Raw genomic sequence first — 15,050 nt, 5'->3', positions numbered from 1 at the left:
GTTCTCATTCTGCTTTTCTTTGTACGTATATCATCATGTGTCCATATAATATAAACTTTCAGGAGTAGGAAAAGCACTTTAATCAGCCAAATGTTTAACAGAATACTGAATATAATTTTAAGAAACTGATATGAAAGCCTTTTTCTCATTTCTTTTGCAGCTATATTAAGCTCAGTGGTAAGAGCTCCACTTAGGAAGCTATTCCAGTATTCAGTGAGCAATAGTGGTGTCTTGAGCTAGACTGGTGATGATGTGTCCAACAAAAATGAACTAATTTGAATGCTATTTAGAAAGCAGAATCATGGGGCTCGGTGATTGATTGGATTCAGGGAACAATGAAGAGAGGAAGAATGAGAATTGATGCCCAGGGTTTGGCTTGTATCCTGGGTTTATGGTGATGCTACAGAGAACACAGGAGGAGTAGGTTTGGGGAAGAAAAGCTTAAGAATATAACTAAGTATATATCCAGAAGAGAGTTAAAAATGTAAGTTCTGGAGCCCAAGAAAGAGAACTTGTCTAGAGGTAGAAATTTGAGAGTCACAGCATAAAGATGGTGCTAGGCATGAAAATTAATTAAATGAACTAGTAAGAGTATGTCGAGTGAGAACAGAAAAAGGCCTAGGACAGAATCTTGAAGAGCATCAACGTTTAAGGGATGGGCAGAGGAAAAAGACTTACACAGAGAAGAGTGAGGAGTGACCAGGGAGATGGCAGGAACCTCAGGAAGAGAATAGAGTCAGTGAAGCCCAGAAAGAGGCGTTCAGAAGGGAGGAAGTTGTCAGCAGTGGCCTAGGCTGTCAAGGGGCAAGGTCAGACAAAGGTAAAAATGACAGTGTCATTTGGATTTAGCGAGATGCTAAAGCAGTTTCAGTGGAGCTAAAAGTTAGACTGCAGTGAATTGATGAGCGAGGAGAAGCTGAAAAGTGGTCATAGGAAAAATAGAAAACCCTTAAGATATTTATATAAGAGAATATAGGATGGGGCCGAGTGGTTAAGTTCGCGCGCTCCGCTTCAGCAGCCCAGGGTTTTGCTGGTTTGGATCCTGGGCGCAGCCCTGGCCCCGCTCATCAGGCCATGCTGAGGCGGCATCCCACATGCCACAACTAGAAGTACCCACGACTAAAATTTACAACTAAGTTCTAGGTGGATTTGGGGAGAAAAAGCAGGAAAAAAAAAAAAAAGATTGGCAACAATTGTTAGCTGAGGTGCCAATCTTTAAAAAAAAATTTTTTTTAATTAAATAGATAAATAAAAGAGAGAGAATATAGGATGATCAGGGAGAGGGTATGAGATCAAGGGCCTTTACCACTGAAAGTTACCGAGTATCCAGCTTAAATGGTGATGAGAAGGATCCAAATAGAGAGAGACACTGAAAGTACAAAAGAGAGAGAATAATCAGTTGAGCCACAGTGTTGGGGAAGGAGGAGATCCAGAGCAAAGTGATGGGATTTAACTTTAGACAACAGGGGCACCTTTTCCATTTTATAGAAAGAAAGATTATGTTAAGATAAAAGTAAGTTTGTAGGTTTCGTGTAAGAATTTAGGCAGTTCCCATCTAATGGCAGTTCTCTAATGGCAAGAGACATGAGAGGGTCGGAGTTTTGAGGAAAATAGTATTTTGAAATGGCCACTTACTAAATGAGCGATTTATATTACAGAAACATAAAATAATTGTCAAGCCGAAATGTCGTATATTTAGAGTAGTGCCATTCTGTGTAATTTTCCTCTAGTAGCACTCAGCATGCTAGGTGTACACATGGAGAAATGGACAGCTGGATTGACCCAGAATTACAGTCTAACTTCTACTGTATATGCATATATACATGTTCAGCTCTCTCATTAAACTGTAAGGCTGGAGTTACCTTTGTATTCCTTACATCACCAACATTTTGAAGTAACTATGGAAAAAGTCAGCAGTCGGACAAGATAAGTTCGTATCACAGCTCTCCTACTTAATAGCTATGGTTTCTTGGGACAGTAATTTAACCCCTCTAAACTCAATTTCCTCATTTATAAATAAAGGTAATATCTACTTTACAGAGTTGTACGAAAATTAATGTAGTAAAAAATTCCTGGCATGTAACAGTAGCTCAATGAATGTAATTCTCTTCGCTCTTTCCCTTCCATTTGAAGGGTCAGTTCAAATGTTTTCTATTCTTTGAAGCCCTCCCTAATTCGACAAAGAAAAACTTACTCTTTTTTCTACTTCTTTCCCAGAACTTTTAAAATATTTCTACTAACGTGTTATAATTATTCATGTGTCTTGCCCAATAGAGTGCCTAGTTGTTCTTTATATATAGCCTTTAGCACAGTATTTAGCATGTAATAAGTACTCCATTGAATCTTTATTAAACTAATTATGGTCCTTTCCAGACTTTAATAATAATTACACTAGAGGCTGTCAAATAGAGTAGTCAAAAAGAAAGCTTTAGAAACTAACCTTTAAAATATCTTCATCCCTTTCTCTCAGAAAACAAAATTCACTCTGATAACTGATACCATTTTAACTAAAAAAGCACAGAAGCTCTCTTACACCCAAGAACAATTTCAGAGAACTACCTGAAAGTAGCCAATAGAAAGTCATATCTGAAAAGTTCGTCTAGAATAGAGCTACTCCTAAAACCCTGGACATGGTGGCTGTAGCCACAGCAACCTCTAGGGGTATTAAGCCTCTAAGGAATGATATATATTTGTGGAATAAAAGATATCTGTTTCTAAGAGCTGGCATTCTTCTACCCTTTCACTCAGTGCTTCTGGCAGTAATCTCTCTCAGGGTCCACAGGCATTTCAGTTAGTATTTAACCAGAATTAACCACCCACTTCTTACTGAGTACCTAAAATGTGCAAAGCCCCACACTTGCCTAAATGTTGGACTAACTCCCATTATCCCAGATAACTTGCGTCTTACTAGAGTGTATGTCACTTAACAAAAAGAAAACAAAACCTGCAGTTAGCCAGGTTTCTTAAAAGTGAAGTCACAGTATAATTATCATTCTTTTGTGGTAGGTTTATGTTCCAAGATTCTAACTTGTATGTTCTTTGTGATTTCTCGGAAAGTTTCAGGGACATTTCAGCATCACAAGTGCCCCTTAGGCAATCCACTTCATAAAGGGTTCAAACAAATTACATATTTCTATATGTGTGTCATTCTTTTTGGTTCATACTTAAGTGTTTTGAAATTTTCTTAAGAATACCTTTTTACATGATTTTTTTATACACCGGTGTAGTTAAATTTCATAGTCACCATGACTGAAAAAACCCAGAAAACAAAAAAACCACTGAATAGTAAGTTAATTTTTCTTTAAATGAAAATATAATTTTTTCTCAGATTAATGCATTTCTCATCATAGTGGTGCTCTTCAAGTTAAAATTTGTTTTTGATTTGCTGGATGTAAATGAGTATTGTAAAGAAAGACAATTATTATGGTAACAACCTTAAACATACGTACAGTAAAAGTCGTATTTTCCCTATAAAGTTTTAGAATAGTTATTTTTTCCGTATAAGGGTGTGTGAATTCAGGTGTGAAGAAATTCAGGGACTAAAATATTGCAAAAAATATTCATTGCAAATGAATTTACACATACTTTAAGTATGCCAGAACCAAACCTATTGTAGAACAGGAATAATAATAATATCTTGGGTTTTTATAACTTCTTTCTTAACCAAAATGTTTAAGATATTTAGAGATCAATTATGTTATACTACCATACATAGGAATCAGTTGTAGATTGCTTTCAACCGGGTATATCTGGCAGTAAGGAATCAGAGAAAGGAAAAGTTTTAAATTATCTCCCCATACTGAGAGACGTGGCCTTTTGCTTATGCCATCTAGAATTTGAGGGCATTAAGTTTTTCCTCAAAATAGGTACTTTTCAGTTAATAAGAGAATGTTTAATATTTATATATGACTTTTTAGTTCTTCTTATATTCATTTATTTCACTTAAGCTTCACAAGAGCCCGTGATGGTCTTATACCCATTTCACAGAAGCAGCAGCTAAATCTCAGTGGTCCATTCTGGTGAATATTAACTCTCCTCAATTTTGAGTTGCATAAAAGGCAGCTGAATTTCTTTTAGATTGTACTTTATGAACCTCTATGTTTATGGGGACTTATGCAGAACTTAGTAGAACTAAGTCGAATTATTTTGATTTGATTTTCATAAGTATTTTGTCTTCTTCTTTAATCTTTTCATCCTCTTTAAAATTACAAATATCTTTGTTGTACCCTACAAGTAAAACTCTGTCTTGTATGAAGCAATATAATATCTCATCATAAAAATATTTTGTCTGTGTGTATGCCCCTTTAACTTTTTTCGCATCATATTTTTACATCTGTTATGTATCCTAGAGACTTGTCATTTTCTAGTTTGTTTTTTTAAGAATGAAATGTGTGTTTTTCCCACCTTTTAGAAGTTTGGTATGTTTTCTTTTAAATAGTAGGTACACCTCTCTGACCTCTTTTTTATCAGTAAGGAACAAGTAAATGACCTCTTGCTATCATTTCTAGCCCTGTGTTTTTATGACTCTCAGAATTATTGCAGTTTATAAGAAGCCAAACAATTCTAGGGCATAGGGAGACACACAAAACAAACTGCCAAGCTATAAAATAAGCCTCTGGGAATGTGTGGTGGCCAGGAGAGAATATTAACAATATGAGAGAATAGTGTTCATAATTCTGTTAGATACCATATTGGCAGTATTTTGATATAAATTTAGGAAGTCACTGATCACATATCGAGGAGCTAACACTGAGAGAAGGCTTGGAATACAACAGGGAGAAAGTATAGGCACTGGAATGAGGCACACTCTAGACACCAGTGCTCAAAATGGAGGATGGAGCTTAGACTCTGAAGTTGATGATGGAAATCAGCAAGGATATGCACCAAAACCTATCAGATTTTACTGAAATAATAAAGGCCAGAAGCTAGACAGCAGCTAGATGAATACTGTTATAGAAGGGAAAGCTAGGCACCAAGAGGACATGAATACCAGAAAACAAAGCAGTCAGAAGTCCACAGTACTACTCAGTAATCAGATGAGCTAAAAGGTCTGCGCAGACCAATCAGAAGAGAATCAAGTTGCCCACGCTTCTTTTTTTTTAAGGCCAAATCTGTGTAATATCTTATTTATTTTTTTTGAGGAAGATTAGCCCTGAGCTAACACCTGCTGCCAATCCTCCTCTTTTTGCTGAGGAGGACTGACCCTGAGCTAACATCCTTGCCCATCTTCCTCTACTTTCTATGTGGGACGCCTACCACAGCATGGCTTGCCAAGCGGTGCCATGTCCGCACCCGAGATCCAAACTGACGAACCCCGGGCCGCCAAAGCGGAACGTGCGAACTTAACCACTGCGCCACCAGGCTGACCCCTGCCCACACTTCCAAGTCAACAATGGCAGTAGATTTCAACTGAGGCCTGCTTCAGTGTCTTAATACTAACTTCCTCAACCTGGGTCACTGTTGAGAATGGCCTCAAGGTTGTATTCAAGTTCAGGGAAGAATGTTCCTGGTGATCAGTTATGTCCCCTAGGCTGTGACAGCACAGTTGTCTCTCAATTATGTAAACACTTGAACTCTCACTAAGCTTTCAGCTGTAGATAAGATATGGCTCCAAAAATGTTTATGTCATCTTAAATATGCCTTAAATAAGGAGTAGATAGGCCTCATTCTGCTCTCCTTTTGCCAGGACTTCTTTCTTTATCCTGTTCTAGGCCCATAACTTCCGATACCAGGAGGTCATCTGAGGAAAACAATCAGGATTTTGAAAGAATTATTTTTCGTCATATGAGAGAGATGAATGAACTTGGGGTTGTTTAGAGAAGAAAAGACTTAGAGAGATATAAGAAATTCAGATCAGTCCTGTGAAAGAGGCGGTGGGAGACTTGTTTACACGTCTGCGAAGACTGAAATTCAAACCTAAGGGCAGACATCATAAGGAGAGGCACTTTTGTTTGGTTTTGGGTTTTTTGTTGTTATTATTATTGTTTTGTTTTATTTTGTATGAAGGATGGGTTAAATAACTTGAAGATCCCATCCAAACCTGGGTTTGTGGATGTGTCAAAGGCCTTGATAGAAAGCATCTGCATTATTGTGTAAATAATGACAACTTTGAACCCAGAAAGTCCTGCATTTGAATCCTAGTTTCACTTATTAGTGGCTAATGAACTTCCCTAAATTCCTTAAAACCTCTAAGCCTCAGTTTCCTCAACTTCAAAACTGAAGCTATACTCACCTCTTGGTATTTGGGAGAGGATTAAATTATTATGTAGGATACTTAGCGCAAAGCCTGGCACAAAACAGATACTCAGTGAATGTTAATTTTTGTCCTCTCTCTTGCTCTCTCCACGCTTAAAAACTTTTATATTCTCCCCTTGAGGCAAAGAGACAATCCTAGGGTGAGATTAGCCTACAAATGGGATCAAGTAATTAGATGAGAACACTGAGGGACTGTGGAACACAGCAGTTTGCAGTTGTCGATATTGACACCATTCTGTCACACTATTTTGCCATACAAGATCTGTTTTGTCTATTGTTTAGAGTGTAGTGGCATTTGCATTCAAGGTATATTTTAACTTCTTCAAAAATCATATATTAAACTATGCAAAAAATTTGCTTTGATAATAAATTTAAAATTCTTATTGAGCACTTAGAGTATAGAATGAATGACTGAATTAAATTTACATTTTATTTTAGACTACTAGTTGTGGTAGATATGATAATGATATTTTGTTTCTGGGTTTTTTTTCAATCATTATGTATTAAAAATCTCTACTGAAGTATTTACAAGTGAAATGATCTGAGGTCTGAAATCTGCTTTAAAATATTTTTTTAAAACTGGTAAGAAAATAGATAAAACAATGTTGACAAGACAATCTGGCAGTTCCTCAAACAGTTAATAACCCAGCACTTCCATTCCTAGGTATAGTCCCAGGAGAAATGAAAACACGTCCACACAAAAACCTGTGCGTGAATGTTTATAGCAGCATTTATTCACAACAACCAAAAGGTGGAAACAACCCAAATGTGCATCAGCTGATGAATGGATAAACAAAATGCAGCATAGCCAAACAGTAGAATATTATTTGGCTGCAAAAAGAAATGAAGTACTGATATATGTTACAACATGATGAACCTTGAAAACACTATTCTAAGTGGAAAAGCCAGTCACAAAAGACCACATATTATATGATTCCATTCATTTGAAATGTCTAGAGTAGGGAAATATACAGAGGCAGAAAGTAGAGTAGTGGCTGCTTAGGGCTGGAAAGTTGAGGGTAAGAGAAGGTAGAGGAACGATTCCTAAAGGAATCAGGGTTTCTTTTTGAGGTGATAAAGTTTTAACATTGTGGTAATGGTTGTACATATCTGTGAATATACTAAAAACCATTGAATTATACACTTTAAAAGGATAACGATGGTATGTGAATTATATCTCAATAAAGCTGTTTAAAAAAACAATATTGGATGGGGCCGGCCCGGTGGCGCAGTGGTTACATTCGCACATTCCACTTCTCAGTGACCCAGGGTTTGCTGGTTCGGATCCTGGGTGTGGACATGGCACTGCTTGGCACACCATGCTGTGTTAGGCGTCCTACATATAAAGTAGAGGAAGATGGGCATGGATGTTAGCTCAGGGCCAGTCTTCCTCAGCAAAAAGAGGACGATTGGCAGCAGTTAGCTCAGGGCTGGTCTTCCTCAAAAAAAAAAAAACAATATTGGCAAAATGTTGATCATTGTTAGTTGGACAGTAGAAACTGAGGGCTCCATATGCTGTGCTCTCTTCTTTTTGTAAGTTTGAAATTTTCTGTGATAAAATGTTTTTTAAATACCCATTTAGATGAAGTTTAAATATACAAATATGCATGTACTTGGTTAAAACAAGGTTGATTTTTACCTTGTGTTACCTCAAGGAGGAGAGATGCACAGAATTATCTGACTTCTTAGTCAAGATACATTGTTGTTCCTATGTAAAAGCACTTAGATTGTACCTCCAGTGGAGCACATAGTTTGAATTATACTTGTCAGAGCTATTTTCATCAAGAAATGCCATCTATGTGTCCCCTTGCCAACATCTTTGCAGAGTTTACAACTTTCAGCAATTTACTGGCATCAACTATGCAGTACTGTTAAGCAGCTGCTCTGAAGTTGAGCTGTGTTAATATGCCACCACTCTATGCAAATAGTTTGTATTAAGTAGCCAAAATATGTGCTTTTGGATTCAAGAGAGCACTTTATCTCTTTTATAGAGATTATTTGTACAGTAGCAATCATCATCATCATCATCACCATCATCTGAAAGTTTCATAAGAATGTCCTTGCCCTTAACTCTTCCATTTTGAAGAGTAATTATTGTATTGCAATGTGGTTTTTATTACTTTGTTTTATTTTGGTTTTATCCTAAGTTTCAGTTATATGATCAGATGCAATTCTACATTTGTTAATTTTAATGAATGGTTCATTCATTCTTAAAGTTACTGTAATTTTCTTATGTATTTGATATACTAGAATTATATGTTCTATTAGCTTTTTGAAAATCAGTATAAAAGCATATCAGAATTAATGAATATTTTTATAAATCAGACAGTGTTGTAGAATGATATTTAAAGGTCTCAAACAGTTGATAAAAGGAAAAGAGGATAGGGGCATGGCACTTTTGCGGTATTTGAATTTACAATGAACAAGTAATGCTTCTATAACTTTAAAAAACAGGAATTTGAAAAAATATTTTGAGAAATGGCTTTCTAAATTAATGGAGCATTTGCCAGGAATAGTCTAGAACAGCCAAAACGAAGGGGCTCCAGGTTAGGACACTCTACATTTTGGAGAAGAGAGCCTACCTTCTGCCTGAGGACCCTAGAGTGAAGCCTGATAGACACATTTTCTTGTCCACATCTTCAGAGATTATACTCAACTATTTCATTCAGATGAATGACCCATAAGAGCAGAAAGAAAACATTTAATCTGGTCCTTCGTTCATAAATTGGAACACACACCAAAGTCCATCAAAAACTGGAAGAAAATTAATAACACTAAAGGGAAAAAATCACAATAAATGGAGACACTGACCCCTTTCTCCAGAGAAAACAAAAAAAATTCAGCAGAAAAGAACTTACAAAATATTGTAATTAGTTTCTTCAGAAAGATTTGAGAAGTTGTATTTCCGTAAAATAAGCAGCAGTGGACAAAAAATAGTTTGTGATATTTTCAAAAATTGCTAAAGTCAAAATCACAAAGTTATTAAAGTAAAAATGCCAGTAAAAGGATGTGAGGAAAAGCCAACGAACTATCCTAAAACTTAGGTAAAGAAAAAAAGATGGAAATTAACAAGGAAAACTAAACAATTTAGAAGATTCCAGAGAGAAAGAAAGTACCTACAAAGAAATAAGAATCAGCATGGCATCATAGTTCTCAGAAATTTGACTTTCGAAAACAGAGAAGTAATACTATTAAAGTTCTGAAGGAAAGCACAATACTTTCTTCCACAATGCCCTTTCTCAGAAAATTTCTAGATTGTATGCCATTAAATAACAAAGAGAGAGAGATGCAAGAAATAATGGAACTTGCCAAGATGTGCAATAAAAGGAAATTTCAGAGTAACAACTGCATCAGTCGTAAAAACAGTCAGTACAAAATTGATCCCAGCAAACAGCATGATTAAGAAGATAGATATAGGCCAGCCTGGTGATATAGTGGTCAAGTTCACACACACTGCTTCTGTGGCCCAGGGTTCACAGGTTCAGATCCTGGGTGCAGACCTACACATCACTCATCAAGCCATGCTGAGACAGCGTCCCACATACAAAATAAAGGAAGATGGGCACAGATGTTAGCTCAGCAACCATTTTCCTCACCAAAATAAATAAAGGATTATTTTTTTAAAAAACTAAATAATCTTAGGTAATATGAAAAAAGGCTTATATTGTGTCCATAAATGTGAAAATGAAAAGCAGAAACTCTAAGAAGAGGAGGGGAAATCTCGAAGAAAGTCAGGTTCCAAATAGGAACCTAAGTAAGTGGCATCATTTTGAGCAATGTATGCAATGTAAGAAAAAGAATCCACTTGAACTTGATACTTGAAACATTCTCCTTTGAACATCAGAGGTTCCTTTTCTGGGGATCTAATCACACTCTCTGCTCTGCGGTGAACAGTATTTATAAATCATTAAACAGTAGTACAGATAAGCCTACTGACCAATCAGAACAGGGAGTTATAGAACAGAGGAAAGCAGAATTAAAAGCTGAGGAAATTAATGCAAAAGTCAAGTCTAAACAGGAAGAGCAGAATCTTTAATAGGACATGAAGCCAGCAGTCGGGAGCCAACCAAGAACATGGCAAGAACCGAACCAGGTTAGGAACAAACCAGAAGATTTCAAGATGACTGCGTCTTACCAAAGAGTTCCATTTTGTAGTAAGAAATATGTTTTCTAGCTCTTTTCTTTAACTTATCAGGTTTTGAATTGGGATCTTGTGAATCATGACAATTTATTTCATTGTAATAGTAACACCAATTAGGGCATGACAATTTCTGCCAAAAATATAGGTGAAAGATATATTAAAATATTTTCGTGATAAGAAAGACTCAACATCATAAAAGTCAGTTCTTTCTAAGTTTTTTTTTAATGCAACATAATCCCACTCATATCCCTAAGAATGTAGCTGAAAAGATACCTCCGTTATTAAACATTAAAACAGTGTGACATGGGTGCATGAACAGATAAACCGTTGCAATAGAGTTTAAAAGTCCAGAAATAAATCATATACTTATGGAAGTGTAGTGTATGATAAAGATAGCATCTCAAATCAGTAAGGAAAAAATCATCTCTTCAGTACGTGTTGTTATTACAGAGTAGCCATAGGGGGAAAAGTGCTGAATCCACACCTTTCACCATAAGCCAGGATAAAGTTCAAACAGATCAAAGATCTAAATGTTTGAAAAAGAAAAGAAAAAGAAACCTGTATAACAGTAATTTGAAGAAAATGGAAGAAGAAAACATGAAGACGACCATAAAATTAAAGATTAACATACTCAGCTACATCAGAATCAGAAGGTTCTGCAGAGCAAAAAAAAAAAAACCAAAAGCATAAACAAAGTCGAAGAAAAGATAAACGGGAAAAAAAACTGCCACTCATGTTACAAAGGACTAAAATCTCTAACATATAAAGAGCTCCTTGGAATGTATAAGAAAATGACTAATAACACAGTGGAAAAATGGGCCAAGGATATCAACATAAAAGGAAATATACTTAAATATATGAAAAGCTACTCAACCTCACAATAGAAGAAATGCAAAATAAACATACCCAAACACGTATCAGACTGGCAAAAATCCAAGAAAGTAACACAAACGTGCATTTCATCAATTAGGAAACTGAAACTCATAAACCAGAGTGGATTGCCTCAGTTTACACAATTAATAATAGAGTCAGGAATAGATGTGACTTTTACTTCTAATCTAATACTAAAATATTTCTACCACTTGTGCTTGACTTTCTGTGTGTTCCATATGTGATGGTATTGTGGATACTATTTGATGTTAAAAAAGAATTTTCTTTCTTCAAATTTACCATTGATATAAAAGGCATCCTCTATATGATCAAACAAGCTAAAACTGAACAGAATTGTTCTGCAGGTCATCTTGGAATCCATTGTAGCTGTATTATCCTAATAGGAATTTAACAGAATGTTATTGCTTTTAAAGTGTTCTTTGGGGCCGCCCCCATGGCTAAGTGGTTAAGTTCACGTGTTCCGCTTCCAGCAGCCCAGGGTTTTGCCGGTTCGGATCCTGGGTGCGAACCTAGTACTGCTCATCAGGCCATGCTGAGACAGCATCCCACATAGCAGAGCCAGAAGGACCTACAACTAGAATATACAACTGTGTACTGGGGGGGCTTTGGGGAGAAGAAGAAAAACAAAATAAAGTGTTCTTTGCCTGGATTTCAGAAGCCGTGCTAACATATTTTAATATTATCAGAAGAACAAAAGTTGTACTATGACTGCACCCTAAATTGGGGTGATCCTAGTCTGATCAAAGCAAAGATGTGAATTTTCCTTCTGTCTCCTCACCAGCATCAGGGATGATCTGTTTCCTGTAACTGCTCCTATACCAGCAGCAGAGGGAAGCCAAGGAGAAACAATGTGTTGGCCTCCTCTAGGGCACCAGCAGCCACAACCCTCTGCCTAGTACACCTGAAACTCCTTCCATTTCTCCCTCTTCATCCTCATTGTCCCCCACTCTCCCCTTCCCCCAGCAAGTATGATCCCCTTTACCTTATTTATCTGTAAATTAGTGGTAGGTTGTGTTGGAGATAATTTTTTCCTATTATTTTATCTTCATGCAAAGATACAAATGGCTAGTATAAAGAACTTCTTAGAATGGAAAGTTTTCTTTTGATAGGCTGAGAGACCATCATCTCCCCTTTCCCTTCTACTCATTGTGGTAAGCAGACCAGGAGCTGAAATCTACCGGAACACCAGACATGTTTAACATTAAATCAATGATTGTATACTTCGCTGTAGGGTAGCATATAAATGAAATAACATAATTGAAAGCAAAAAGAGCCCTGAAAAGGCTCAAATACTAGTATGTCAGATTGGCAGTGTCTGAAGATGTACACATTCTCATGTGCTTAGGCCAAGCCAACCCCACTACTGCAGAAAGGAGAAAGAGGATTCCGGCACCACTTCTTCCAGCTTCTCTCTTGGCCCTAACATTTATTAAGGCTCTGTGGCTTAAACTCAATAGCTCTGTTTTAAAATACCCACTCAAGCTAGATGGTTCTAAATAGAACTAATGACAGCCAGAAAAAAAAAGGCCTGTAGGAACTTGCTGTGACACAGAGCTGATGTCTATAAACAGATTAGTAGAAGGGAGCAGAACATCTTTCTACTATCGTAACTTTTGTGTCTTGGCACGAAGATGAAATAAAATAACAGGAAAAAATTACCTCCAACACAGCCAACAGTGTTCTACAGATAATAAGGTAAAGGAGAGTTTAGTCTGTCCTCTCTCCATATGCTTGTGTTTGATTAAGTCAATTTAGTAATTAATCAGTATGTCACTGATTAGTGCTAGATGTTAAAGGTTTGGCTATGGGAAAAAGTAACAGACAGAACAAACTTGGAAGAGGGAACGAGTGAAAATTTTTATCTGAGTTCTTTAAGAAGTTCGACATAATTAATTCTTAGTTCAAATGGCAACTGATAAAGCCAACTCGTTTTCATTTGTAAAAGAATAAGGAATAATATGATTGAAGAATCTTGAAGCTATATTAAACTTACTGTCGGAACTGCTGATTGGTAGGCAAGATAAAAATTTTGGACTCTTTCTCCCTACCATCGGAAATGGAAAGTTTAAGAGGTAGAAGAGAAAAGTTAAGTGCCTGAATAACCTACTCAACAAAAATGTGTAGAAAACCTGCAGTGGAACGTAGCTATGCCAGTTGTTTGCAAATTTGTCCGTCCATTAGGCTCACCTGGAGGTTTTTAAAAAAATCCCGAGGCCGGCCCTGTGGCCGAGTGGTTAAGTTCGCGCGCTCCACTGCAGGCGGTCCAGTATTTTGTTGGTTTGAATCCTGGGCGCGGACATGGCACTGCTCATCAAACCACACTGAGGCGGTGTCCCACATGCCACAACTAGAAGGACCCACAATGAAGAATATACAACTATGTACCGGGGGGCTTTGGGGAGAAAAAGGAAAAAAAAATAAAATCTTAAAAAAAAAATATCCCAAAGCCAAGGCCGTGCCCCAGCCCAGTTGTCTCACAGTCTCTGGGGTCAGACACAGTGTCGGTAGTTTCTGAAGCTCTACAGGTGATTCCCGTGTGCAGAAAAATTGGGGGAACCACTAGACTCTGGAAGGATGGGTTTATTATTTATCATACTTAAAGTATTAATGGCTATGAAATTCATGTGCGTCATTATTGTGCATTAATATGTTGTTATTTTCACAACTTTCCTCACTTATATAGAGTAATTGCCTCAAATTTTCTTCTATTTTAAGAATAAGTGTTTTAACATCAATCATTATTGGTATGCTTGCTAAAATCATACTTGATATTTTCTTCTGTTTTCGTATATCAACAGGAATTGGCAGTGATGAAACAGATTCTCACTAATATGCGTAGTAAGCGTTCTGAGGACAGGTTACTTCTTACTAAAACGGAATCAAAAAATGCAACAGAAAATCAGAAATCAAAGACTTCGAATGTGCCTAGAGAACATGAAGACAATATATTTATACCCCAACCAACACTCTTTGTAAGTACAATAAAAGTAACTTAGAATTTTAATATCTCTGATTTTCACTAAACATATTTTACTTAAATTCCTTTCCTCTCATTCATACTGGTTTTAAACTAATTTTGATAGTTTTATGAAAAGACCTTGAAAGATCTGTATTAACCCCTTTTCTTAATGTATATATTACCATCTTACAACTGGTAACTGGGTTTTATATTTCCAAGTTAATATGTTGAACTTTCCCAGAAATTTCCTTTCACATAGCACTTACCTCCTCCAATCTCCCTAATGATGAGAATCTCAGAAAGATATTTTGTATAATTTTTTAATTACATAAGAATAAGAGGCTGCAAAATATCACCTGCCCCCTCTTATTTGGTAAATGGTATATTTTGCTCTAAGCGTGTCCTCATAAAGTATAAAACCAATCATATTAACAAAACTGAATTGCATTATTAGGGAGAAATGTATATGCACAGAAATTAGTCAAAGAACAAGAATTAGAAAATTTTGGATTAAAAGAGAAAATAAATTAGGAAATATTGAAAATGATGTTTTAACAAATAAGAATAAAAAGGCAACAGAATCAAAACAGGAACATTATTAAATATTTCATTTTATTTCAACATGCTTTCCCATCCATGCTTTAATTTCTCAGAAGAAACATGATTTTTACCATCTAAACATAGAGACTCAAAACCAGAAAGATTTTGTCTATGATATTCTGATTCAGAGAGTCCTCAGAACCTTAATTTTTTTGAACTCCTTGGATGATTATAATAATCAGTCAAGTATGGGAGCTTCTGACC

At 36.3% G+C, this 15,050-nt stretch overlaps 1 protein-coding gene across 1 annotated transcript in view; it reads left to right on the top strand.

The window, feature by feature from the left end:
* The window catches only part of PIBF1 (progesterone immunomodulatory binding factor 1), a 178,202-nt gene that overhangs the window by 149,281 nt on the left and 13,871 nt on the right, over nucleotides 1-15,050 (top strand). The window contains exon 17 of the mRNA XM_046664027.1: nucleotides 14,086-14,259. Coding sequence (XP_046519983.1) covers nucleotides 14,086-14,259 — 174 coding nt within the window. The remainder of the gene's footprint in view (nucleotides 1-14,085; nucleotides 14,260-15,050) is intronic.

This window comes from Equus quagga, chromosome 6 (genome assembly GCF_021613505.1).
Source record: "Equus quagga isolate Etosha38 chromosome 6, UCLA_HA_Equagga_1.0, whole genome shotgun sequence".
Classification (NCBI taxonomy): domain Eukaryota; kingdom Metazoa; phylum Chordata; class Mammalia; order Perissodactyla; family Equidae; genus Equus; species Equus quagga.
The sequence above is the reverse complement of the archived record's forward strand: the minus strand, read 5'-3'. Positions and strand labels throughout refer to the sequence as shown.